We start from the raw sequence: 27,913 nt of genomic DNA on the forward strand, positions 1-27,913 counted from the left end.
GAAAGAGAATGGCGACTGGGAGTCTGAAAGTCATTTGGGTTTTGAACAACAAGAGGGTGAGTAAATGAGGACAGCATTTTAATGTTGGGGTTAACTATCCATTTATAGGTAAGCTGTGTAATTTCTGCAACACTAATGGCAGAAAAAATTGCAAAAATTAATGACCAATGACCAAGTACATAAAGTTGCTAACTCAAGTTACATTACTCGTCAACTGCTCTGTGATTGTTTTTGAGGGTCTGAAAGTCCCATCTGTTCATCTAAAATGCTCACTTGTTAGAAGGATGCTGAGAGTGAAAGCCAGCAAAGTGAAGAGAGCATGAGCTTTTAGTTTCATTGTGAAAGTTTGCCTGTGTGTAAGTGCTGAATGACCTGCTGCAGTTTTATACTCTCATTCCTGTCATTGTCACTACTCCTACTGGTTCAAGATCTTTATACAGACACAATAAGCAGTGGGATTTTCAAAAGGCCCCTTGTAGGAATTAAATGGGGCCTAATGTGGCAACATTTCACAAACGTAATGACTAAAGGTGATTTTCCTTTTTCTTTTCTTTTCTTTCTTTACTTTGGATAAAAGTTTCAATGTGCTTTGGATAAAAGTTTCAGCCAAATAAATGAGGGTAAATGTATTTAGGATCTGTAAAAAAAAAAAAAAAGTCAAATTGTCTGATTTACTTAACTTTTAATAAATATTTTTAAAATGTGCTTTTGAAAACATATCAAGACAAGACCTGGCTTGAAAGATTAAACATTCCATTAACTGTAGAACAAGCTCATGTGCTTTCTCCTTATTCCTGTGATTACATTTGCTTAGTCTTCCTACAATATTCACTGTGACATTGATAGTTCATTTGGATGAGTAATTTTAAAGACAATCCACACATGGTTTTTGTGTCTTTACTGTTAATCACTCACTTATTCTTTATTTTTCCACTTGTCGCTCTCTTTGCTTTTCTCTAGCTGAAGCCTTTTATGTAGAAAGAGAACACCATGGATCCTTTCAAGATCTGCTATGTGAGGTTGAATGAGGAGAAAGTTATTGCAAAGTAAGAACTCCCCTTGTGATACACACTTAACTTTAGAAACATGCCAATCAACTCAAAGCCCCCTTACAGATCTGTAAATTTCTTTTACAGATCTGATATTTTGTCCCTTCTAAAAACCTACAACTGTTACCATGAGGGAAAAAGCTTCAAACTTTGCATTCGTGAGGTATGCATTTCCACAGAAAGTGAAACTGTGATTTGGATAAGGATTTTTGTGTTTGCTACTTAATGATTCATTGAGCTAATCTGGTTAGAGGTGATTCAGAGGCCCTGTGTGAGAAAAATAATAAGGTTCAGCGACCCTATGTGAGAAATAGGATTTAGGATTTAGGATGAGAGACTTTTAAGTAAGTGTAAAACTTTACTATTATGTTTTACCATCCTTTTGTCATCTAAAAGCAATAGAACAGGGATCATTAACTTAATTACTTAATAGCTTTTATTGTTGCCCTCAGATAATATTTCTGTTTTGGTACTTACATTTATGAAGTTCAGAAATCAGTTAAATATTTTGGTTTGTGTCACTGCTAACCAAACTACAGTAGGGGAGACTGGGGAGTGTTGTAACATGGGGTGAGTTATCACACCATCAGTTTAACCAATTAGAAATTTGCTACAAAATACATAGAAACGTGGTGTCACTGGTATCGTACATGTCCACTACCCTACTGAGTTGACAGAAGAAGTTGTAAGTCTCTGTGAAAAAAATATAAAAGATTTACTGGAAACTAACCAATTTTGAGATAAGTAAAAAAGTACAATTTCACATCTGGTTTATAATTGAATTTGCTCTCATTTTTATGGTAGTTAAATGACAGAACAGTGGCCTATGCCACAGTGCAGGATTAAGCAGCTAGCTAGGACCACCAGATCCAGATTCTGTCATGGCCAGCCCAATCTTCAGACCTGAACCCTATTGAAAACATCTGGAATGTGATCAAGAGGAAGATGGATGCCCACAAGCCATAAAACAAAGCCGAGCTGCTTGAATTTTTGCACCAGGAGTAGCATAAAATCAACCAACAGCAATGTAATAGACTGGTAGAGAGCATGCCATGACACATGAAAGCTGTGACTGAAAATCAGGGTTATTCCATCAAATATTGATTTCTGAACTCTTCCTAAGTTAAAATATTAGTATTGTGTTTTTTAAAAATTAATATGAACTTGCTTTCTTTGCATTATTCAAGGTCTGAAAACACTGCATCTTTTCATACGGCGTATGAAATAAAATAACAAATAAGAAAAATTAAAAAACAGCAAAGTGAAGTTGAAAAGAAACTCACCGCTAAAATTATATCCATGTCATTTCAAGATTGTCATGTCATCTCATTTTCTGCAAATAAATGCTGTAAATGACAATATTTTTATTTGGAATTTGGGAGAAATGTTGTCAGTACTGTATAAAATAAAACAAAAATGTTCATTTTACTCAAACACATACCTATAAATAGTAAATCCTGCTAATTCTGCAGTGGTCTTTTCATTTTTTCCAGAGCTATATATACATATATATATATATATATATATATATATATATATATATATATACATACAGTAATGTGCAATAGTTTTAGGCACTTGTGAAAAATGTTGCAAAGTGAGGATTTATAAATATATTTAAATAGTGCCATAATTAGTTTTCATTTTTCAATTAACATCATCCAAAGTCTAGTAAACATAAAAAAGCCAAATCAATATTTTATGTGACCAACTATGCTTTTAAAACAGTACCAATTCTCCTAGGTACATCTGGACACAGTTTTTCTTGGTTGTTGGCAGATAGGATTTTCCAAGCTTCTTGGAGAATTCTCCACAGTTCTTTTATATATTTAGGCTGTCTCAATTGCTTCTGTCTCTTCATGTAATCCCAGACTGACTCGATGTTCAGTGGGGGTCTCTGTGGGGCCATGCCATTTGTTACAGGGCTCCCTGTTCTTCTACTCTATTCTATTCTATTTGCAGAAGGAATGTTTGGGAGTATAAAATGTATATTACCTATTGACACACTACAGCTAAAGATATAAATAACCATTTTAAGACAAATGTTTTTGTTAAACATCTTATGTGCCTAAGACTTTTGCACAGTACTGTATATATAGTAATATCATGGCTGACCAGACGGGGAGGGTTATAACACAACTTTCCATTTCCAAAGTACTTCTACTGCATACTGCACCACCACTTTAATTTGTACTGGATAAATATGGAAATATTAAATCAGTTTGTCACACAAGCACAAAAAATACTGTTACCAGAAAAATGTGTGTTGCATTCCTTGGTGTCCTCTATGCCATTTATGGAAGTGTGTGTGTATATAGCAAACAGATACTGAGGCCACTTACAGAAAGAAATGTAATTATTTTTTGAACAATCTACAACTTTTACAATCTGTTGCTTTCAGTGTACCCGAGAGTACAACTGCTAATTATTTCTAATTGTATCTTGACAATTTTCTTTTAATTGGAGGTTCTAGTCTATTCTGTCAACAATCAGGACACAGTCTGATACAATGTTATGATCAACTGAATACAGTCAGGTCTCTGGGAATCCCCGCCATGGTGCTTGTGTTTCAGAACCAGTTTGGTCGTAATTTAACCTCAGTCAGTAGGATATTGAAAGTAAAGTGATTTTCCACTCTTCAGAGAGACATACTGTCTAAAATAACAGGTTTAGTTAATTATTCTGAGTTTAAACATGTTATATGAATAAAATATCTCATTGTTGGTAACTGATCATCTAACTGAATGACATACATGGAATAGGATGCACTTGATCCTTAAATAAGAATGCTATTGTTCCTTGACCAAAATAATTTGCACACATAAAGGCTCAGGGCCATGAGAGAAAACAAATGTCTTGCATCATGAAAGAGACCTTGCATCATGTGAAAATGGTGGTCATGGTGTGGGTGTGTGTGTGTGTGTGTGTGTGTGTGTGTGGGCAGGTTTAAGTGGTTTACAAGGACTTTTTTTAGGTTACAAACTGGTAATTACAAGGATATTATGCTATAAATGTGGTTTATGAGGACATTTCTAGTGTCCCCATAATTCAAATCTCTTAAAAAACATACTAAATTATGTTTTATTGAAAATGTAAAAATGCAGAAAGTTTTTTGTGAGGGTTAGGTTTATGGGTAGGGTTAGGGTTAGGGGACAGAATCTATAGTTTGTACAGTATAAAAATCATTATGTCCATGGAAAGTCCTCATAATGATAGCTGCACCAACATGAGTGTGAAAAGTTTACCTAAAAAAACTAATGTGCCTGAATGAAAAGTTCATATACAGTTTGATCATATCATTAACCATTTCTGTAACTCTGGTTCAGCATGCTTTAGGTAATCATCTTCCTATAGTTAATATTATTCTGAAAAAGTTACATTATTAAAATCTTAATAATCTCATGGACATTCCTATAGTGAATATATATATTTTATAAAATTTCCCACAGGATTTGCTGCCAGAAATAAAGAGGAAATGGCAGAGAGATAAAGTGAGGTTTAAAAAGGGAAAGACTAGATAAACTGGGATGGATTGGAGAAGTAGTAGGAGGAGGCTATGCCAGCACTGTGTGAGAATCTGTAAGCTTAGGGAGTACAGTAATCCTTTAGCAGTCACTTTTGTCCAAAGCAAATTGCAGCACAGTTATTACAGGGACAAGGGTTTTGTTTTTGCATGCAGAAAGTGTTGGAAAATATTTAAGAGCAAGATCACATTTTTAGTTTAACCCATTGCTATTTAGTCAGTTTTAGATTAATCGCCAACCGTCCTATACATACAAGGTAACATCAGTCAAAACTCAAAAATAACAAATTGTAATATATTTCTGATTGATTTGTGATACTAACAATTGTGAAATTATTTTCGAGGTTAAAGGGATAGTTCAACCCAAAAATGAAATTTCATCAGTCATTTACTCATGCCATCCCAGATGTTTATGACTTTCTTTCTTCTGCTAAACACTTTTTTAGAAGAATATCTCGGCTCTGTAGGTCCATACAATGCAAGTAAATGGTGGCCAGAACTTTGAAGGTCCAAAAAGCACATAAAGGCAGCATAAAAGTAATCCATAAGACTCCAGTGGTTAAATCCATATTTTCAGAAGCCATATCATAGGTCTGGGTAAGAAACAGATAAATATTTAAGTTCTTTTTTATTATAAATTCTCTTCCCTGCCCAGTAGGGGACGATATGCACAAAGAATGTGAGTCGCCAAAAAAAAATAATAAAAAAATAAATAAAAAGAAGAATGTGGAAGTGAAAGTGGCGATTTATAGTAAAAAAAGGACTTCAATATTGAACTGTTTCTCACCCACACCTATCATATCGCTTCTGAAGATGAATTTAACCACCGGAGTCATATGGATTACTTTTATGCTGCATTTATATGCTTTTTGGACCTTCAAATTTCTGGCAACTATTCACTTGCATTGAATGGACATACAGGGTGAGACATATTCTAAAAATCATTGCTTGTGTTAAGCAGAAGAAAGTCATACACATCTGGGATGGCATGAGGGTGAGTAAATAATGATTTTAAATATGTAAATAATTTTTGGGTGAACTATCCCTTTAACCAGTAACGTCTGAACACATAGAATCAGAACGGTCATTTGGCGCCCTCTGCCTGTGACGTTCAACAGGTGATGTAAAATCCAACACAGGTCGCTGTAGCTTCATAACAACACTTTCACCCCTCTTGTCTTTCTGGGAGGTGAAAATGCTCTAACCACAAAGAGAAAATTACTATTGTGTGTTTAGTCTCTAGTCTCATTTTAACTGCATAAGAGAGGTACAGTAGGATGCTGATCCTGGCCAGTCACAGAGAAAGTGTACAAAAAGCGTTATGTCAGAAATGGGTGGCATTTGTCAGCATTTGATAAACTATGCCATCACATGTTTTAAATCATGATGACTTTAAATTATTATTCGTATTGTTATGATTTTTTTTATTTTCTCCCCCTTTTTACCCATTATAAGTACTATTAATAGAGCTCAGTACTCAGACTTTGTGTATAGATTTTATGCAGGGAGGTCTTCCCTCTTTTCTCTTTTAATGGATGGCTGGATAGATAGATAGATAGATAGATAGATAGATAGATAGATAGATAGATAGATAGATAGATAGATAGATATAGATAAATGGAAAGTGTAGTTAGTAACTTTTTAGAAAATAAGACATAAACAAGAGTTTCCAAGTGGAAACACGTTCTGAAATTTATTTATGAAAAAAAAAAAAATGTCAGAAAAAGGAAAATTTCACAGCATGTAAACACTAGTACATTGGTACAAAAGACCCATTCAGACAATAAATAAAAGAAGTTCAGTTCATGAGATCCTCCTTTGCATTGATCCAACAAAATGAGTTTCAGTGATCCATTCAGAATGCCATTAAGCTTTGGCTCATTAGAGCAACCACAAAGCAGCAGGTGCACTCTCAGTCCTCCGTAAATCCTCTCCATGTGATTGTAACTGCGTCTGTCCAAACAACCAGTCCAGTGGATCTTTAGCACCACAGTCCATCTGACTGCTGAACCTCAGCGTGATCTCGTCCAGGCCGAGGGAAGCACGGCGGGACTGCAGAGCCCGCGAAGCACTGCGTGGCGTGGAGGAAGAACCGGCGTGCTTACCCAGGGGCTTCGAAAAGAGGCGAGGTCTCTGAGTCCTTGGTATCCTCAATGGGCCACAGGCAGGCTGTGCAAGCTCTTTGATGGAGTTCACATATTCTTCTAGGGACTGAGAGAGGTCCTCGTGTGTCTCTGTTATTGTTGGTAGAGGAGCCACAGACAGTAGTATTCTTCTGGGTTTCATCCTGGAGAAAGATAAGAGTGTGAATGTCAGTTATTTCTGCATTCTGTACACTGTAAAACAGTGGTAACATGCAGTTGTTAATGTTCCTTAAGGATCTACAGTATTTCTACCTGAACTGACCCATAAAAACTATCCTAATGTATTCAGGCTGATTCAGCCATATTAAATCATATTTTTATTTGACTGATACCATTTATTTAGATGTTAACATATAAAGCACTTTTTACATGTGTTTTGCATTGTTAAAAAACATTTAGTTATTATAAACACACAATTGACAGTAAATAAAATATAATTCTATTAACCACAAGTTTACCTGTAATATAATCCTGTAGGATGACACTGGTGTAAAATAGTAAAGTGATGATTCTTGTGCTCAGGTTATATCCCCAACTGAATTCTGTTTGGTATGATCTGGTAAAGAGGCAGCTCAGTGGCTTTTATAAAGCTACAGCAGATGAGGACTGTAAGCCAAGGCTAATGGCACTAAATTTAGCTATGCTCTAACCTTGCATGCCTGGCAGGAAGTGTGTGTGTGCTGTACGGAGAGTAGAGAGGAAGTTGACCAATGGGACCCCGCCACAGCTGCCCTGAATGTTTACATTGCAGTAACAATGAGGCCCTGGGAGCACTCGGCCCTCCACCTAGATAACACTTGACTACACTCACTCAACAGCTGCCAACACCATTTCAATTTTATTTCAGTCGCAGGTTTTTGTAGAAGAGCAGGTCCTCAGAGAACCATTGGGGAAAAGTCTGGTGGGCTGCAACTCTGACCTAATGTCTTACTATGTGACTGTGGTGAATGATTATGAGTTAAAGAAGTCTTCAGAGTTAAAGATTCAGGGCTAGTTAAGAATTCTACAGTCACGTAACATCTGGTTGTTTTAGTGTGACTGAAGAATAAAATGTTTTTCACATAGAGTACTGAGATTTGTTGAAGATTATGGATTAATTAAATGTTAAATGTTTAAAATTAAATGTTGGCAAATGTATTTGGGTAGTTCACATTACTTACAGAAGTTGATATGTCCTGCAGTAAGACACGCCATACTTCATCTAAAACTATTTTAAACTATTTTAAATTATTTTATACAAATTATGCATGTAGCTTTAATGAGCTCACATTAATTGAGGGACTTTATGTAGTATTTGTTCTTTTGAAAATGTCATTTGTTACACCACAGGACCATTTAAGGTTCAGGCAAAAAGGTGATTAAAAATTGTGAAAAACTTAAAAGAAATATACACTTTGCCTTATACCTTAATGTAAATGTTTACCTAAAATATGTTAATCTGTAAAAACAGTGATGAAAATTTTTTTATGAACACATTATGCATCAACTATGCATCAAATACCATCTAACTATACTATTACTGAATGTAAATGCTACCATAGAAATGTTTATTGTAAAACAGTATTTTTGTGGTTATTTGAATCCAAGGAACACTCTAGGGTTTAAGTCGAAACACTGCCATAGTAATAAGATAATATGTGAATTGTACTTTTACGCACTGTTTTTTCACCTCAGATGCACCCACAGCACACATTAGCTAAAAACAGAGAGGAAGAGCTATAAAGGTGCTCAACAAATTAGGTTAAATCCTTAAAACCTACATAAGTAGAAGGCTGTGACACTGTTACACCAGGACAGACAGAGATCTGCTACAACCTGCTATTTTAAGGTGTTGTCCTGGATTTTGCGGTTTAATCTCAGTGGTATATTTGGCTCTGTGAAATGCAGTCAGACAATATTGTTCTTTGCATGAGAACGGAAGAGACTTATCTACTTTGTTGACTTGGTTGATGATAGGATTAAGGCTTAGTGGCACGTTTCTGTCTGAAAAGATTTATCTATCTATCTGTCTATTTGTCTGTCTGTCCGTCCGTCCGTCCGTCCATCCATCCACAGTGCATGAAAAGAGAGAAAAAAGACTCCTAAAGTACAGAAATAGGGAAGGTGTATAAAATGTATAAAGACAGCTTAATTATACAAAGTAAATCCTATCTACATTAGAGTAATAAACATATAGATTTATGCAAAAATCTTTAGTAGATTATAGAGTATGATCTGGTTCATACTGTGACTTGTGCATTTGAAGTTTGTTAAGTAACATTATTATCAAACTCCATCAAACTCCAAATATGACTTCACGTACATCTGCTGTATTGTACTCCTCTCAAAGTGATTTTCCATAACTTCACTGCCTCCAATTGAATATCTGGTGTCTACAACTGTCTTTCTAGCACGTACAGTGCACTCGAAACAGAGCTCAGACACAAGCCAGCAGGATATCCTCCACCTGACAAAAGAGTTTCTTGTATCGCTGCAGGAAGAGGGCGAGCTGATCGAAGAGGGTTTACTCAACATCTCCTGGGGCCTGAAGAGGCCAATAAGACTCCAAATGCATGATGACAATGAGCAGTTTTACTATGCCTGCTCAGGAGCTTGGAGGTCGGAGAGCTCAAAGTCCAGCTGGTGGGTGAAACAGCCTGAACCCTGCGACACCACACCCAGATATGTGTATTTTTCCTTCATTAGGACTTAAATCTGTTTCTCTCGTCACAGTAATTGAGTCAAAGGCATATCAAGGCATATATAAGCCAGTTTTTTTTTTGTTTTTTTTTACGCTTTTTTAAACAAACTAATACTTTTGTTTGAGATGCAAAGTCTCTTTGATGCACTGTCAGTGTTTTGCTTTTTGACTACTAAAAAAGTTAAAAGGGTCAATGCCATGTAAGAAATCAGGCACCATACTGACAGCTAGGATATGATTCTCAGGGCATTGATCCCTTTCTACTAACACAAGCATACATATAATAAAAGTTTTTAGCTGTAATAGGTGCTGTTGTCCCATGGTCATTGTTCGAAGGGTTTTGTTTTGAGAAATTTCCTGACACATGTTAACTGGGTGAAAGCTGATCATGTGTGGTGGTGTTTTTTTCACCCACAGAGGAAATGGTTCATTAGAGGCCTGGGCTCCTCTAGTCTCACGTGCAGCACACACCTGTATCATGGAAATTATAATCAGCTCTAAGTATCATGTGCAAAGCTGCAGTGACCTTGATTTTATATTCTGAGCAAAAAGATTTAGCATGTAAACATTAGCAGATAATAATTGTAATAGTAGATCATAATTGATAAAAGAGTAAAAAATGAAATGTAATAATTATATAGTAACAAATGATAAATTCTTAAGATTAATCAGACATTTTTTTTTTTTTTTTTTTACAATAGATTCTAGTTAGTCTTTTTAAGGCAAGATTCTTCATTTAAAGTCAAAAGATGTCAACAATTAGTTAAACACACTTGCACTAACCCTTTGTTGAAAAAGAACAATAATTTAACTTAATTTTTCAAGGGTTTCAAGCCCTTTTTCATACATTATTTGTGGAAATTGCCTATTTTACTGTAATTATAAACCAGTTTTGTTTGTTTATTTGTATTTATTTATTTTGATAAAATTAAAAATAATTAACAAAGTCCTTCACACCAGTTTTCTTCAGAGCCCAACAACAACAAAATCAGTGGCACATCTGTACCCAGTGAGTATGAAAATGATGCATATTCCATTCAATTCTGTATTCGACTACATGCCCTTTTCAATGTTGGAGGTTTTTTAATATCAGCATTTTTAAACTAAAAGCATAATTACATGTTGTATCATTGTGTTTGTTCATGTTTTTGTTTTTGTTTTAATTTCTACCCTAAATTGGCTTACCCTAAATAGCTGCTACTTCCTCATTAGCAGTGTCTATGCTCTTTGTTTTTGGTTTCGACATCCTGGAAATAAATCAAATATTTTTAGATCTGTGCTTTTAGAACATTCAATGGGTTTAGCATCATGTTTATAACCATGTTTATAAAGCATAGTGCAAGAAACAGCAATTATGAACAGGTCTGTACCAGATTATCAAAATATTACTCATCTCTCTCTCTCTCTGCTGGCTCTTCTTCTGCAGGTTTGGATGGATATAGAGCTGAGGAGGTTGTTCCTCCATTGCTGAGAATGAGAAGTGACGCAAGGTACATGAAGGTCCAAAGATCCAAAATCCACAACTCTGCTGATTCACAGAGGTTAAAATGACACTGCTTCTCCATCAATGGCCATTTTTACAATCACAAGGTAATTTAAACAACTTTAGTGTTAAGAAGTTTATTTTATCTTATAAGATGCTATTATGCGACTATCTATAAACCTTTCACTTAGAGAAAACTAGGGCAGCATCTCAGACGGAAGGTAAGGATGAGTTGGAACTTGTCAATGCTCCAAGCTCAGGACAATAGTAAAATAGTGCACATTGAAAGATAGCATGCCTTGTGCCAGGCAAGGGGCCTGGTGCTCTCATAAAGTGCCGCAGCAGCATCTGTGAGGGGAAGTGTCCGTCATCCAAGTGTTTATGTTGTACATCGGTCTTGTGAGATGGATGCAGGTGCTGAGAGGCAGTGTTTTCCTGTACAGGCGTTCCCCTTGGCAGAACCATGTGTTTTATTAATGCTTGTCACTTGCCCCTCTCATTAAGGCCCTCAAAGTTCATATAGGTTAGCCTGGCTGCAAATATCTCTTCTCAGATGAGGAGAAGTTTCTTTGCATGGGTTTTGAATGCTTTGCAAACCAAAGCAGCAAGTAATGAAGCGATCTATCTACAGGAGTCTGCAGTTGCATGTATGTTTATTTAATTGTTTCACTCTTTGAGTAGTACATACAGGTATTGCTAGACTTGTGCTGTTTGTTTTCTGTGTTGTACTGACTAAACGTGTGTGTGTGCTCACTGACACGACATCGGTGTGCAGCTGGGTTCAACTACAGTAACGCATTCCAAAACGGTCAGAAATCTAGGGGTAACCATCGATAACCAACTCAATTTCACAGACCACATCTCAAAGACAGCACAGTCATTTAGACTTACACTCTACAATATCAGGAAGATAAGACCCTTCCTCTCTGCCACACAACTTCTTTTTCAGTCACTTGTCATTATTAGATTGGACTACTGTAACGCTCTCATTGCAGGCCTCCCTGCATGCCCAGTTAGACTCCTGCAAATGATACAGAATGCAGCAGCACGTCTAGTCTTTAATGTATCAAAGAGAGCACATGTTACACCACTCCTTGTCTTTCTTCACTGGCTGCCGGTTGATGCACATATCAAATTCAAAGCTCTGATGCTGGCATACAGAACAGTCACTGGGTCTGCTCCAGCATACCTAAAATCATTTCTGCAGAGCTACATTCCCACCAGAAGCATGTGGTCGGCTAATGAGCGGCGCCTTGTTGTACCAACATAAATAGGCACCAAAATACTTTCCCGGATTTTCGGTTTCACTGTACCACGTTGGTGGAATGACCTTCCCAACTCCATCCAGACTCCAAGCAGACTCACTCTCTGTCTTCAAAAAATGGCTAAAAACACATCTTTTCTATGAGAACTTAACCATTCACTCATAAAAAAAAAATACAAATAAAATAACGATATTTTTTAACATATATTCTTGTTGCACTCTAATCTGTCTTGGATACTACTATTCTGATGCTAGTGAAACTTTGTAATGCAGCACTTTTCGTACCACTGTCTCCTTAAGATAAATTGCTTATGATGTATTATTCCTCTTTTGTAAGTCGCTTTGAATAAAAGAGTCTGCCAAATAAATAAATGTAAATGTAAATGTAATGAAACGACAAGCATCCCAGTTTGGGTTGGCAATACATTTTTATTTTAAATTCAGCCAACGGTCATCTTTACCTATTTTATGCAAAAAATTATGTATCACCCTGTGAACAGAATGATTTCGCATTCAATTACACTATGAATATGCACCATGTGCTTTGCTTAAAGGGGTCATGACATACTCTTTTAAAAAAATATATATATATTATCTTCTCCAAGGTCCACTGATAATGTTTGTGAAGTTTTTTGCACCAAAATAGTCATAATCTAGTAATATATGATCATTTTCCACCCTGTCTCTGGCCCTCTGTGTGAAACGCCCGGTTTTGGCCTAAGCGCCTCCTTCAAACTTTAATGTAAACGCCCACTGTTATGATTGGCTATCATTGTGCAGCCCCTCAAATACAGCCATATTTGAAACTCAATCTGAAGTGAATTAACAAGTTTCACAACATTATAAAACTAAATTTCAGGTTTCACACATAACGCACATCCAACACATTGCATCTGAATATATTAAACTGTTCATCTCAACCACAAGTGTTAACACTCAGCACCATAAACTATCAAACAGTAAAAACATTAATGAATGAAACTGTTTACTCACGGTTTTGCTATTGAATCCATGTGTTTTTAACTGCCCCATTATTCAGTAACAGTTCCTTTGCAAAGCTTGAATCATATTATGACTGGTTCACAAGCAATCCACACAAATATGTGCCCAAAAAAAAAAAAAAAAACGCACATGCATAGTCCAAGGCACGATGAAACAAGACATACACATATACAGTATCATCCTGCACTGAGGCACACGTGACAACATATCAAAACAGTCAAAGACGTCCTTCTAGCTCATGTTTACATACACCAACAACTAAAAATAGCACAGATGGTCGCGAGAAGGTGTCCAGAACACATTTGTTCTCAAAACAGCAAGAGGCAGAGCAGCTGATGAAACAGAATGGTTTCTCCTTTTCAGAGTTGTAACTTGACACCACGTCTTTTAAAAGAAGCACAAGATACATGACAGCGGTCAAATACGTCTGTCTCTAGTATGTTTATATACAAAAATTATTCAAAATAGTCCAGTTAGGCCACACTAGGCCTGTTTGTCCTTCTCTCTTTCTCTGTGCACAAAGGGAGCGCCAATGGGTGGGGCCAAGGGTGCGATGATGTAAAGCAGGCGTTTTTTCTGAGTTCTGAAATTTACAAATGTATGTTTTTTTATAGTAGAATGACCTCTAATATGTCATATATCAAGAGGCATCAAGGAAAATTTGATTCCTCATGACATGACCACTTTAACTGAACATATATTGTACATAATTATGTTCAGCATAGAACAGTGTAAAAATGAAATAAAAGTCCACAAGGAAAATAGAAAACTCCCATAGCAATGAACTGTTTTGTTTTTGTTGTTTTTGTCATAATGTTTCTGTTATAATTTATGATGGTCTTGACAGCAATTTTATTTTATTAAATTATAATTATAGAATTATAATTATATATAAAGGTGCCATTATTTCTAATACCATCCTGGAGTTTGTTCAGAGTGAAAGCTGTAAATTTGTATTTATTTTATTGTATATGTATTTTTTTAGTCTTAAAAACAGCATCATTTATGAAAGATTTAATTTCACAATGAATTATAGCAGAAATGAAGCTTAACTCTTTTACTTTCTTTTTAGACATCATTTTTTACTCCATCCTATGGATCAGTGACTAATGTCTGAGTGAACAGCACTATGACAACACAGCAAGTTCTCCTTAATCAGTTTTGGGTAAGTTTGGTTTAATTCTAATAAATACAATAATCATTAACTGCTCATCACGACCCTGCTCTGTACTTTTACAGGTTGAGATTAAGGCAGATTTAAGGCAGAAGTTTGTCCTCTATCTAGTCCGTAAATCAGGGGGTAAAGGTTTTCTTTATTAAGTTTCCCTTACTAGTAATAAGAGTCAAACTGAGTATGCAGATTATAAGATTTTTGCTCATCTTTTGCCATCAGAGAGAACTAAGCTTAAAGACACAGAATTTGGTATCTTGTCTGCTGCATGGCCAATGTGAAAAAAAAAAAAGCCAGAATATTTATTATGGAAACATATGTATTAGTATTAGATTACATATGATGCGAGTATTTTTGTACATTTCAAAGGTCATTCAAAAAGTGCTTCCCCAGACAAACTTACATTTTGTTGTACAAATATAGATACAGCAAACAACAATGTCATTTCCAGATGCTAAATATCAAGTCTAATTTTAGAAGCTTATCCAGGAGACTTAACAATGGTACAAATCTTTCTATTGTTGATGCCATTGGTTTTGTTATGAAAATGCTGATGCAAACGTGCAAGTTGGCTTCTCTTTGCCATTTTTGTTAATATGGAGACCATTCATTGATATTTAAAATCATTGATTAAAAGACTTTAAATGTTTAAAATGTTAAAGCGATATGTCTTGTCTTTCAGGTAGCACAGTATATTAAGTTTGAAATGCCTGTTTTGGACAGCTTCATCAAGAAATTGAAAGAGGAGGAAGAGAGAGAGATTTTAAAATTGTCAAGAAAGTTAGTAACACAACACCATGTAGGTTTGTTCATATAACTGACAAAATCAAACTGCCCTGAGACATAGTACATCAATAATCAAACAAACCACAAAGTAAAGAACACAAATATCTTGTTGAACATGTCTTACAGATACAGTGCACTGATATTACAGAAATTGGGTGGCATCTCTCAGAGTACTAATCGTGTGAGAATATGTGCAGGATGTTTAAGTCAGAGGAATAGTCTTTGTTTTTCGGTCAACAACAGTGAGACTGCATGTTTTTTTTTTTTTTTTTTTTTTGGTGAAGATATAAGTGCAATAACTAACGTAAAAAATATATGCTACTGCTGTTTTACACACATTTATCAGGTATTGATAAATGACCTAAAATGTGATTTTATGATGCACTTACGCTCCATGATTTCAAAAGGCAAACTATTGTATATTTTGTTAATGTTTATTAAACTTAAAACATACATATTAAACTACTGATATTGTTTTTTTCAGTAACGATATTCTTTTTTTATACATTTTAAAATAAAATTAATATATGAGGAGCTGTGTTCATATGTATCATCTTGGTTTTGCTTATGTATTAATGGCTTTTTCTATGTCAAATTGTTATGTTAGTTTTGTACTCACATGCAGAATACCTGTATATACAGTAACTCATGACACCCTCAATAATTTGCAATAGACCTTGGACAATATATAAAGTCAATGTGGCGATATCATTGTATTTAAAATGAATACTCATGTCCCTACCCTGGTACATTACCACATTGTACTCCGATAGTCCTTTGCATTATCTCAAATCATTGTTCATATCATTGTTTTAGTGCTTTAAAAAAAATTGTGCTGTTTCCCTCATATTGTTCTTTGAGTGACCCTTACATTGAGGCAGTTCCCACGAGCTATAAAAGGGAATATGTTGTTGAGACTAAAACATAAAGTCAGTGCCTTCTGGCTTGAGTGCCCATGTTACACAGTGGGAGGCATCCTGGGAAACAAGGAACATTACACTACTTGACGTGTTTCCCTTTTCCTGGTCAAGTAGTAAAAAGAGAAAACATTACTTGTGTGTTTGTGTACACTTGATCAGTTGGTCACATAAAGTCACATAAAATATCTCAGTTAGGCTATATTTTTTAAATATAAAAGCATTTGCATTTAATAGTGTGATAATGACAACTTAATTATGATTAAATACATTAGTATTATTTTTAAAACTTCAAAGAATTGTTTTAGTAAGATTAAACATGTATGCACACATGACATATCTTATACATTAAATATAACTTACCCTCCGTCATGAGCGTGCATTAATCACAAAACAGCAGCGTTATTATAGATTTGGATTTTTAATTATGTTTTTATTCCTATTTTATATGAATCCAAATTAGTTTTAGGTTTTGTTAGTTTTCACACTTTGTCTGTTTTAGTTTGGTTTTAGTTTTCTGTTTCAGTTTAGTTAGTTATTATTTTAGTTAGTTATTTTAGTTTTAGTATTTTTCATGGCTGCCAAAGCAGAAGAAGCATTTACTGGTATCATTTAAAAATGTCTAACATCATTACATTTCTCAGGGCAGTCTTGTAGTTACCGCTATCTATTTATATAATTGTGTTTAATTTGGATTGCAAATGTTGCAAATTTTATATCATAGGGTGAATACACTGTAAAAAATGAAATTGAATTTTATTCAGCTTATGGGTTTTTTTTTTTTTTTTGAGTCACAGAAACTCAAAATGTAAATTACTTTGCATCTATATAAAAACACATGTTAGACGAACAATAGTCCCCCAAATGTTGTCCCAACTAGTCAAACAGAGTTGACTGAATGAACAACTTCATGTTTAACAGTGTTGCTGATGTTTGAGTTCCCAGCATGCATTTCAACATGAATAAATTATGTGGTTAGTGTTTTAGGCTTGTTCCTTGCTGTTTGCTGACTTTATTTATGCTTTTTGGTGTTGTTGTTTTTTTGGCACTGTTGGCACTGTTAGTTAATTGTTGTGTGGTGATGTTAGGAGCTCATCTTTTAACTTCATCAAGTTTGTTGATTGTCACCATTATCGAGGTTTGTGTGTTAAGGATTGAGGTCTATTGTGTGTCTACATCAAATAATTGATCATACCACCTTACCTCGCAAGACATACCTCTCTCTTCAGAGGCAAAGATTGCTGTTAACTTCATATTAAAGTACTTTAAATGGTGACAGAATAAAAGTTCTCACATTGTGAATTATCAGTTGGCTGAACTAGAAATGAGTAGTTCTCTCAACAATAATTTTTTCATTTAGTGAACAAGCAAATTCACATTGACTAAACAAAGCAATGTTACTGAGGACAATTATTCAACTGTTGTTGAGAGAACCCAAAAATCTTACTGCATCATGTTGCGTTGAATTTTTAAGTTTGCTCAATGATTCTTTTTTACAGTGTAGGGGTAAAGTGACAAAGGACATTTAAACTTGGTCCCCATTGTATCCATATGAATTTCCTTAGATGATTATAAATAATTAAGTAGTAAACAATTAATGGGATAGTTCACCCAAAAATGAAAATTCTCTTATAATTTACTCACCCTCATGCCATCCCAGATGTGTCTGACTTTCTTTCTTCTGCTGAACACAAAGTAAGATTTTTAGAAGAATATTTCAGCTCTGCAGGTCCAAACAATGCAAGTAATCACAGTACAAAAGCTTGAAGCTCCAAAAAGCACATAAAGGTAGCATCTTTTTTTTTTACTGTAAATCTTGACATTAGCAGTCTCATTGGCGATCTTTCCTGTAGACTGCAATTTCAAGATTTATAGTGAAAAAGGAGCTATATTTTCATCTGTTGTCACCCAAAACTAATTAGATTTCTTCAGAAGACATGAATTAAACCACTTAAGGATTACTTTGTTACCTTTATGTGTTTTTTAGAGCTTCAAATCTTTGGACCCTGTTGACTCGTGTTGTATGGACCTACAATGCTGAGATATTTCTATAATATCTTTGCTTGTGTTCTGCAGAAGAAAGAAAGTTCTTTTTGGTGTTTTAAATTGATGATTTTTACATGGGGATGTGTGGCAAAGCACATTTCATGACCACCGGTGGGAAAAGCAATGGTAAAGAAAATAACAGAAATTTGAGGGGTAATGTTTGTAAATGTTACATAATGATTTATGATGTAATATTGTTTTTTTTACAAATGACAAAATATAAAAAATGTATTCTAAATACTTTGCAGATATTTTCTAGAGAATAATTTTTCCACTAGGATTTGTTCAAAAGAGGGTCTTCAAAGGTTCTACTTCTCTCCCCAATTTGGAATGCCCAATTCCCAATGCGCTCTAGGTCCTCGTGGTGGCGTAGTGACTCGCCTCAATCCGGGTGGCGGAGGATGAATCTCAGTTGCCTCTGCGTCTGAGACCATCAATCCACGCATCTTATCACATTGCTTGTTGAGTGCGTTACCACGGAGACATAGCGCATGTGGAGGCTTCATGCTATTCTCTGTGGTATCCACGCACAACTCACCACGTGCCACACCGAGAGCGGACCACATTATGGTGACCACGAGGAGGTTACCCCATGTGACTCTACCCTCCCTAGCAACCAGGCCAATTTGGTTGCTCAGGAGACCTGGCTGGAGTCACTCAGCATGCCCCAGATTCAAACTCGCGACTCCAGGGGTGGTAGTTAGCTCGCTGAGCTACCCAGGCCACCTCTAATTCTTAGTATTAAGAATTTCTTCATTTTTGTCTAAGGTAGAAGACAACCTAAGCTTTCTTCAAAGGTATAATGTTAGATTACTTGTGTTTGAGTCATAATTAAAAGTGCCAAGAAATTAAAAATTTCCAAAAGTGTCCTACTTTGCCCAAAACTAAAACTAAACTAAAATTGAAATGAATCCAAGATCATTTTTTATTTTAGTTAGTTTTGGAGTTAAGAAAAAGTATTTTAGTAAAAAATTTTCACATAATTTAAGTTTTTATTTTTATTTTAGTCAACGAAAATGGTTTTAGTTAGTTTTTATTTTAGTTTTCGTTAACTATAATAACACTGCGACACAGTAGCCTACAAGTTGTGTCAAATAATTTATGATGCAAGCATATAAATTAGACAATCAATTTATGTTAAATAGCCTATACATTCTATTGTGAGTGCATCAGCTGTACATTGCAGTTTTTCAACGTATAACATCCCACGTAACAAGCCTTCTTGACTTTTGTACTTTGAACTTATATAGAACCACTCAGGGATGTTTCTATGCATAGGCGAACTAGGCGGTCGCCTAGGGTGCCACCTGCTGTGAGGGCGCCAAAGAGGAGGCCTCTGCCATTACAAGTGTGGTTCAGGGAGCATGAGAAATCATTTTCACACATGAATTGGCCACCACAGATTCCTGACCTTAACCCTATTGAAAGTCTTTAGGATGGTGCTGGAGAAGATTTTACAGAGTGGTTCGACTCTCCCATCATCAATACAAGATCACGGCCAAAAATTAATGCAACTAAATCATGTGACATTGCATAAGGTTGTCAAAACAATGCCACGATGAATGTGCACCATAATCAAAGCTAAAGGCGGTCCAATGAAATATTAGAGTATGCAACTTTGTAGTTGCAGTGTACTTAGCCTATTTATTTCTAAGAGTTCATCTCTACTTCTTTGCAGTGTACATATCTTCAATAATAGTTTGTATTTGTTTTCTATCTTCCAAGGGATTTTCTTTGTCACTTTCACCTTTAGCTTGTTCACTGAGGGTTGTAATAAATGCAATATTACTCTAATAGTGGGTAGAAAAAAGACACACATTCAAATTAACACAAAGTTAAAGATTTCAAGATATAATTTAATATATTTTAGCTTTAGTACAGACAATATAAAAGCGACTTTCTTAATTTTACAAAATATTGTCTTCATTAGACCTATATCATGCTTATTTTTCTCACACAATATAATGGGTCTTTGTACACGAAAATGTATAGCTATTTTTATATTTTAGGAAGGCGGTCCCTCGCAAAGGAAGCGTATTTTTGGGGAGTCCTTGGCATCAAAAAGTTTGAAAACCCCTGTTCAACATACATATGAAAGTGGAGAGCTGTAAACTGACACCTACTTGTCGCAAAATTTTCCGTGTCATCTCATATAAAACAGCAATTTTAGCGTGTTAAATTCCTCACATAGTACATTCCAAAAGGATTGTTTATGTTAAAACATAAAGTTCATTAAGTGATGAGCTCTTTCCTCATAAAAGCAGTTTATTCAACACACTAAAGCATCATCTCCATAGACATTAATTAAAAAACGGGCTCTTGTTTCCTCACCAGTAGGCACGAGGCCACATAAGGGCCGGAGTGGCACTAGTTCACCCAATCAAAACTGCAGGAATATTAGAACAGTTTGCAAATAAAAAGAAACTGCATTTTGTTGCATTCATATTAGCTCACATGCAAGATTATCGTCATATTCCTGTTTTATATATATATATATATATATATATATATATATTTAGAAAAATGTGTTTTTAATTCAAATAAAAAGTTTGATATGATTATGGTGAACTGAAATGGGTCGTTCATTTTCTCTGCACTGCGCAGCTTTCTACAGTCATGCCTGTAAACAGATCCGCTTACTGCGCTTAGCACCAAGATAATGTATCCACGCTTTGTCTCTCTTAATTTATTATTATTATTTTGCATGGGTGTGTGGTAGATGTTTCTGTAGATGACATGGCAGGGTATGAAATTAGCGGGTAATTTTGCTCGTCATCTAACTGCAACTGTGTGGCAGGCGACCGTTAAGACTTCTTGGAACCTTTATTTCAAGCTTACAAACTCTTTTAAAAGTAATCACTATGTTTATGTATTTGTCTTTTCTGTAGTTTTTTGCCATTCAAGTTTTTTTAACTCTCACAATTTGGACTGATTGGACTGTAAAGAACTTAATAAAAGAGACAAGTAAATATAGAGACATGCTTCATGGAGTCCGTTACTAAAGGCAAGTCTTTAGTTTGAGTATATACACTAGCGGCCGGTTTGTAATAATGTACAGATTTGCTCTTCAGAAGGAAATATGTACTTTAATTCACCAAAGTGGCATTCAGCTGATCACAGAATATAGTCAGGACATTACTGATGTAAAAAAGAGCACCATCGCTATTTGAAAAAAGTCATTTTTGATCAAATCTAGACAGGCCCCATTTCCAGCAGCCATCACTCCAACACCTTACCCTTGAGTAATCATGCTAAATTGCTAATTTGGTCCTAGAAAATCACTTGCCATTATATCAAACACAGTTGAAAGCTATTTGGTTCGTTAAATGAAGCTTAACATTGTCTTTGTGTTTGTTTTTGAGTTGCCACAGTATGCAATAGACTGGAATGTCTTAAGGTCAATATTAGGTCAAAAATGGCAAAAAAGAAACAGCTTTCTCTAGAAACTCGTCAGTCAATCATTGTTTTGAAGAATGAAGGATATACAATGCTTGAAACTGCCAAAAAACTGAAGATTTCATCCAAAGGTGTACACTACAGTCTTCAAAGACAAAGGACAACTGGCTCTAACAAGGACAGAAAGAGATGTGGAGGGCCAGATGTACAACTAAACAAGAGGATAAGTACATCAGACCCTCAAGTTTTTTTTTTTTTTTTTTTTTTTTGTAATTCAATTTTTTTATTGATTCCTACAAAACATATATACAAAAGCAAAACAAAACACATATATATGGAATCAACATTTAAACCCCACAACCACCCCTTCCCCTCCCAATCCCCAACCCACCCTGACCCCCAACAAACATCCCTGTTTGAAATAGGGGCAAGAGCTTCCTGTTCGATACAAAACCAGGGAGGGGCTCTCAGGCGGAAGCGACCAATGAGCCAAATGTCTGAGACCGAACACATAATAATAAAACAAAATCTTGGGTAGGCCTAGCCCACCTTTATCAATTGGCCTATGCAGCTTACCGAAATGTAATCTGGGACGTTTCCAATTCCAAATGAAGGACTTCGCTATGCTATCAAATTGCTTGAAATAAGAGAGGGGGACATCTATAAGGAGTGATTGTAGCAGGTAGTTGAATTTTGGAATACAATTAATTTTCATAACATTAATCTTCCCAATCATCGATAAACGAATGACCCTGCACTCTGACCCCAGCTTAGCTGGGATATGTGAAAAAAAAAGAATTTCACTGTATATGTGTAAAAATGTATAATGTGTGATAAATAAATATAATTATAATTATTATAATTAATTATAATTATAATTATAAATGTAATGAAGCTCACCTGCCCACATCGCTCGAAAACCTTTTTATTAAAGAGTCAAAATTAACTCTAACTAAATCACACAAATTTGCTGGGAATAAAATACCCAAACACTTAATGCCCTGTTTGGGCCACTGGAAGGCGCCCAACTGAAAAGCCGTTATTGGGCAGTACACTGTCAGAGCCAAAGCTTCGGATGTAGACCAATTAACTCTGTATCCCAAGAACTTAGAAAAGGAATTAATAATTCTGTGGAGGTAAGGCATAGATCTCGAAGGGTCAGAGACGAATAATAAAATATTATCTACGTAAAGCAGAAGCTTATGCGCCATACCTCCCACCATCACCCCTGGAAAATCATCCTCCTTTCTTATCGTGGCTGCTAATGGTTCCAGGGCGAGACAGAACAACAATGGGGAAAGAGGGCAATCCTGCCGGGTGCCCCTATCCAGAGTAAAATAATCTGAAATTAATCCATTTGTTTGTACCGCCGCTACCGGGTGTCTATAAAGTAACTTAATCCATCCAATAAAAGTATTCCCGAACCTGTATATTTCCAAAATCTTAAAAAGATAATCCCATTCTACCATATCAAATGCCTTTTCGGCATCAAGTGAGATGGCCACAACCAGAGTCTGATCATTCGCCACTGCCCACATGATATTGATGAAACGCCTAATGTTATCAGAAGAGCTGCGTCTCCGAATAAACCCCACCAGATCTGTTTGTATATGAGATGTCATAACTACTTAATCGGTTAGCCAGAATTTTTACATCTAGCTGGATCAGGGAAATTGGATGTTACCCTCTTACACTCACTTGGATCTTTGTCCTTTTTAAGAATCAGACTGATCCGGGCTTGTGTCACGGTTGGCGGAAGCTTTCCATTCTTTAATGATTCCGTATAAACTTATAACAAAAGAGGAGCCAAGATCTAAAAAATTCAGCAGCAAAACCATCTGGCCCTGGAGCCTTGCCTGTAGGCAAGGCCTTAATTACCTCAACCTCCAAGGTTATCTCAGAATCAAGATAATTTTTTTGTTCAGTTGTCACCTTAGGGAATTCTAATGGATCCACCAAGTTTCTAATATCTTCTTCGGTAGATGAAGATGTGGAACTATAAATATCAGGATAGAATTCTTTAAAAGCATTATTAATATTAATGGCTGAGGTAAATATTTCACCACCAGCAGATTTCACTGAGGGAATGGTAGAAAAAACTCTCTCTGCTTTATATATCTGGCCAAAAGCTTCCCTGCTTTGTCTCCTGTCTCAAAGTATGACTGTCTTGCCCTGAGTAGCCAAAACTCCACCTTCCGTGACAAAATAGTATTATATCTGTATTTCAATCGGGTCAATTCTCTGAGGCCGTCAGATGACATTTGGTGCTTCAGTTCTGACTCAGCACTTTTAATATTCCCTTCCAACTCCACGAGTTTTTGTGCTTTGGATTTTTTGATGAATGAGGCATACTGTATGATCGGACCCCTAAGAACCACTTTAAGTGCCTCCCAAGCCACGCCCACAGAGGATACTGAGGACCAGTTGGTCTCCATATAAACACTGATTTCAGTCTTTAACATTTGTTGGAATTCAGGATTTTGCAAAAGGGATGCATTAAAGCGGCAACTATATGATTTATTTTTCTGCATATGTGGCAACACCAGGGTGTGATCTGAGACTAATATGTTTCCAACTGAGCAATCAACAACAGATGAAATGAGGGACTTAGATATATAAAAAAAAAATCTATTCTAGAATAAATCTTATGGACTGATGAAAAGAATGTATAGTCCCTACCAGATGGGTTCAAAAGTCTCCAAATATATGTAAGACCAAGATTTTTACACAACTCGTGAAGCGTCAATGTTGCTCTAGGGGGCTTACACACTTTTGCTTCACTATGATCAAGGACTGAGTCCATCAAAAGATTAAAGTCTCCTCCCAATATTATATCATGAGGGGTGCCAGCGGCTTGCAACATCGCTTCAAGATCTATAAAACAATTTCTGATCATCAACGTTAGGTGTGTAAATATTAGCCAAAATCAACATTTGCCCCTGAATTTCTGCTAAAACAATAATGACTCTTCCTAATATATCATTAATCTGTTTGAGACATTTGAAATGTAGATGTTTACTTATCAATGTAATGACTTCCCTGCTCTTACTTGAACCAGCACTAAAGAAAACATGTCCACCCCATATCTTCCCAAATTTTTCAGCTTCCTGCAGCGAAAGATGCATTTCTAGAATAAACACTATATCTTATTTCTTACGTTTAAGAAAAGAAATAACCTTCCTTCTTTTTATGGGGTGCCCCAACCCATTCACATTCCACATGGAGAGAGACAATCCACTCATATTAACATGACATTTTTACATATTAGAAAAAATAGATTGTGTGTAAAAACTAAATTATAAAGACCACATTCCAACATTAGAGAACAAACAAACCCCAAACTTCCCCCAGAACAAAAATAAAGAAAAATGTGCACATTAACCCCATGCACGACAGCGCCAACCGGCTGATAGGAGGCATAAGCACCAAGAACGTGCAGATTCAACCACAACACAGTCCCAAGGGAGTGTTATTCCACAAAACACACTCCAGCCACTAGGGGGAACCAGCACAAAAAGAAACGAAAAAGGCGCCCAGCTTCCACGGACAGTCAAGTGAATGTTCAGTGAGATGGTCCACTAGGCAGCAACATGAAAATCACCAAATGGCTTACTCACTCGATTGTCTTTATGAAGGACATAGCTTGCTGTGGGCATGTAAATATTTTGCGGCCCTCCTTAGTATCTATTCTCAGTTTGGCCGGGAACATCAGTGCAAAAGCGACCTTCCGTTGATGTAAGAATTTCTTGCATTCCTTGAATTGATCATGTTTCTCTCTTGTCGAATTCACAAAGTCTGGGAACAAGAAAATGCCGTGGTTCTTCCAAGAAAGCTTTCCTTTACTCCTCGCCTCGTGTAACACAAGATCTTTATCGGATGATCTCAGAAATTTGGCCAGAGTTGATCAAGGCCTGTCTCCCTCGGCGGATCTCCGAACCGGGACTCTGTGAGATCGCTCGATTTCCTGCTTATGGGCTATGTCGAGAGACTCGGGAAGAGCCCGTATAGGAATTTTACCATATCTCGGCCTTCTTCATGCTCAGGAATTCTGATGTTGTTTCGTCGATTACGATTCTCCAAATCCTCTGGCTTTTCCCAGACGCGCTCCAAATCTATCTTGGTCGCTAGCGGATTAGCAGCTAATTCCCTCTCCGATGACTCCAGATAATCTATCTTTTTCTCGACGTCCGATAATCTTGTAACCATTTCAGAGAATTTCGTCTCCATGGAAGTGATCGATCGCCGTATTACAGCAAGATCTTCCAAGTCCGCAACAACCTTTGTCAGCATTGCCAACACATTCATCAACACGCCGGATTTCTTTCAGTTCACTGTCTGAATTGAGTCAGGGGCTTTTGGCCTGTTTCTCAGGGGAATCAGCCTGAGCACGTAAGTGTCTTTTAATATCTCCAGAGCCAGAATCTCCTAAAACAATTAAGGATCAGGGTGTATCGAATCTCACCGGTTTGTGACACAAATATTATTAAAACTAGAAAAGTGCGCAGAGCTCGCCTTTCACAAATCCGACCCTCGTATGGTGCCCGGAAAACCCCTCAGTCTCTAGTTTGAGAAATAGAGGCCTCACATGTCCTCAGCTGACAGCTTCATTGAATTCTACCCGCTCAACACCAGTTTCTGGTGGACCAGTTTGAGTAAATGACAAGTGTGTCGATATCACAAAAAAGCAGGGTGTGAGTAATAGACACAAAAATACGTATTTATCAAGTCATAATCAGCCATTAAAGTCATGTTTTCAGTGAAAGTGAATAAAACACACAGTTGTTGTAGCACCTCTAGTGCTCATTTCTCCTGTAAACTGCAGGAAATTGTACCTGCAAACACATTTAACAAGTTTTGCAAAAATGTATATAGAGTCACGTTTTCACAATGAGCCTGGGACTGGGTTGCAACCACTGATCTATATATATATATATATATATATATATATATATATATATATATATATATATATATAGATCAGTAATATATATATATATAGATCAGTGGTTGCAACCATGCAACCCACTAGTTAACCCACTGAAGAAGAAAATCCAGGGTTCTGCTGCTAATAGACCATATTCACGCTAGCACCATCTTTTATTTTTAATGGTAATGACAATGAGGCTGTGAGGGATAGACTTACAGTCTCTTCAATGGCACAAAAGGTATGAAGCTCCTAGATCACATCTGAATTTCCACAACTCATGTTGTCTGGAGTTCTTTGTAAACTGAATTTTCTTGGACATATATTTTATCAATATTTTGTCGACGGAACGATCCAAAAACACTTTAAACTGCAGTACAGCCCATTGAAGAGACTGTACATCTATCCCTCACAGCCTCGTTGTCATTCCCAATAAAAATGGTCCTCTTTGGTCCTGAATGCAATAATTTTCTAAATAAAGGCTTGAAATGCGATAAAGGCCCAAAAGTGTATAATTTTTGGTTTTAAAATATACGTGTATTTTTAAAGTTCACACAGTACAATGTAGTGTGTAGCCTATATTTAAAATTACATTCGGGGCTACAGTCAAAACATTCGGGGCTGAAGCCCCGGAAAAATGACCTGGCGACGCCGATGCTCAAGAAGCCTACATTTTGTAAATATCTGCACTGCACTTGAGTATAAATATTTATGATGACTCACTTTTACTTTATTACATTTTGAGGAAAAACTTAGGCTAATACTTTTACTCTGATAAATTTCACCAGACCCTTTCGTTACTTTTGCAACTGAACACTGCAAAAAACACAACTGCAAATTTAAACCACATGTGGCCCTGTGAACTGTTTGTGTTTAATAATTTGATCAGTTTGATTGTTTTGAAAAGGTAAAGCTGGCTTGAAAAGCAGTCTGAATTATTCATTTGGGGAATCGATTTGCGAAAATCAAAGTGGTAAAACTCATGAATATTAATTAGGTTATGTGCAGATACTTTCAAACAATATTTTACTGTTTCGATAAATAGTCATTCTTCATGAAAAAATCAAGCTCTCCAATAAATATTTCACATAATTAATATAATAAATGGATCCGTACATCTAACACTGTCAGTACTGGGATTTTGTTAATCATTTTGTTATTGTCTGACTGATTTGTCTCATGGTAATTGCCTCTAGTACAAGGAGTCCCAGGTACTAATCCACCCCTATATCACTTTTTTTAATTTAAGAAACGAAGATTGCATCTGTAGGTCAGTGGATATACTGTATATCATGAGCGGGGACACATCTGTTAGCATTTTTCTTTGTGATTTAATTGTAAAAGAGCGCGAGCGGCCCAACAGCGGAGCATGTAGAAAGCGTGTCTGTGTGCGCGAGAGAACATCGCCACCCGCTGTCACTCAACGCCACTAACAGCCGCAATGAGCAGTCATTATAACATGAAAAATAAAATAAAAAACACTTTTATATACACGCACAAACAAAATGGAAACTCCTGCTCAAGAACT

The 27,913-nt window shown here is 36.1% G+C and overlaps 1 protein-coding gene across 1 annotated transcript; it reads left to right on the top strand.

The window, feature by feature from the left end:
- Positions 1–960: 960 nt before the first annotated feature.
- Positions 961–27,843, top strand: rassf4a (Ras association domain family member 4a). Its single transcript, XM_051647405.1, is given in 14 exon segments — positions 961–1,046; positions 1,137–1,212; positions 9,193–9,334; positions 10,010–10,022; positions 10,344–10,405; positions 10,823–10,986; positions 14,218–14,310; positions 14,385–14,445; positions 14,539–14,563; positions 14,565–14,635; positions 14,979–15,096; positions 15,229–15,283; positions 27,582–27,596; positions 27,730–27,843. Coding segments are annotated over 14 exon segments (1,065 nt in total). The 5' UTR covers positions 961–990.
- Positions 27,844–27,913: the final 70 nt, after the last annotated feature.

The sequence above is a fragment of the Myxocyprinus asiaticus genome, chromosome 21, assembly GCF_019703515.2.
Source record: "Myxocyprinus asiaticus isolate MX2 ecotype Aquarium Trade chromosome 21, UBuf_Myxa_2, whole genome shotgun sequence".
In the NCBI taxonomy this organism is placed as follows: Eukaryota; Metazoa; Chordata; class Actinopteri; order Cypriniformes; family Catostomidae; genus Myxocyprinus; species Myxocyprinus asiaticus.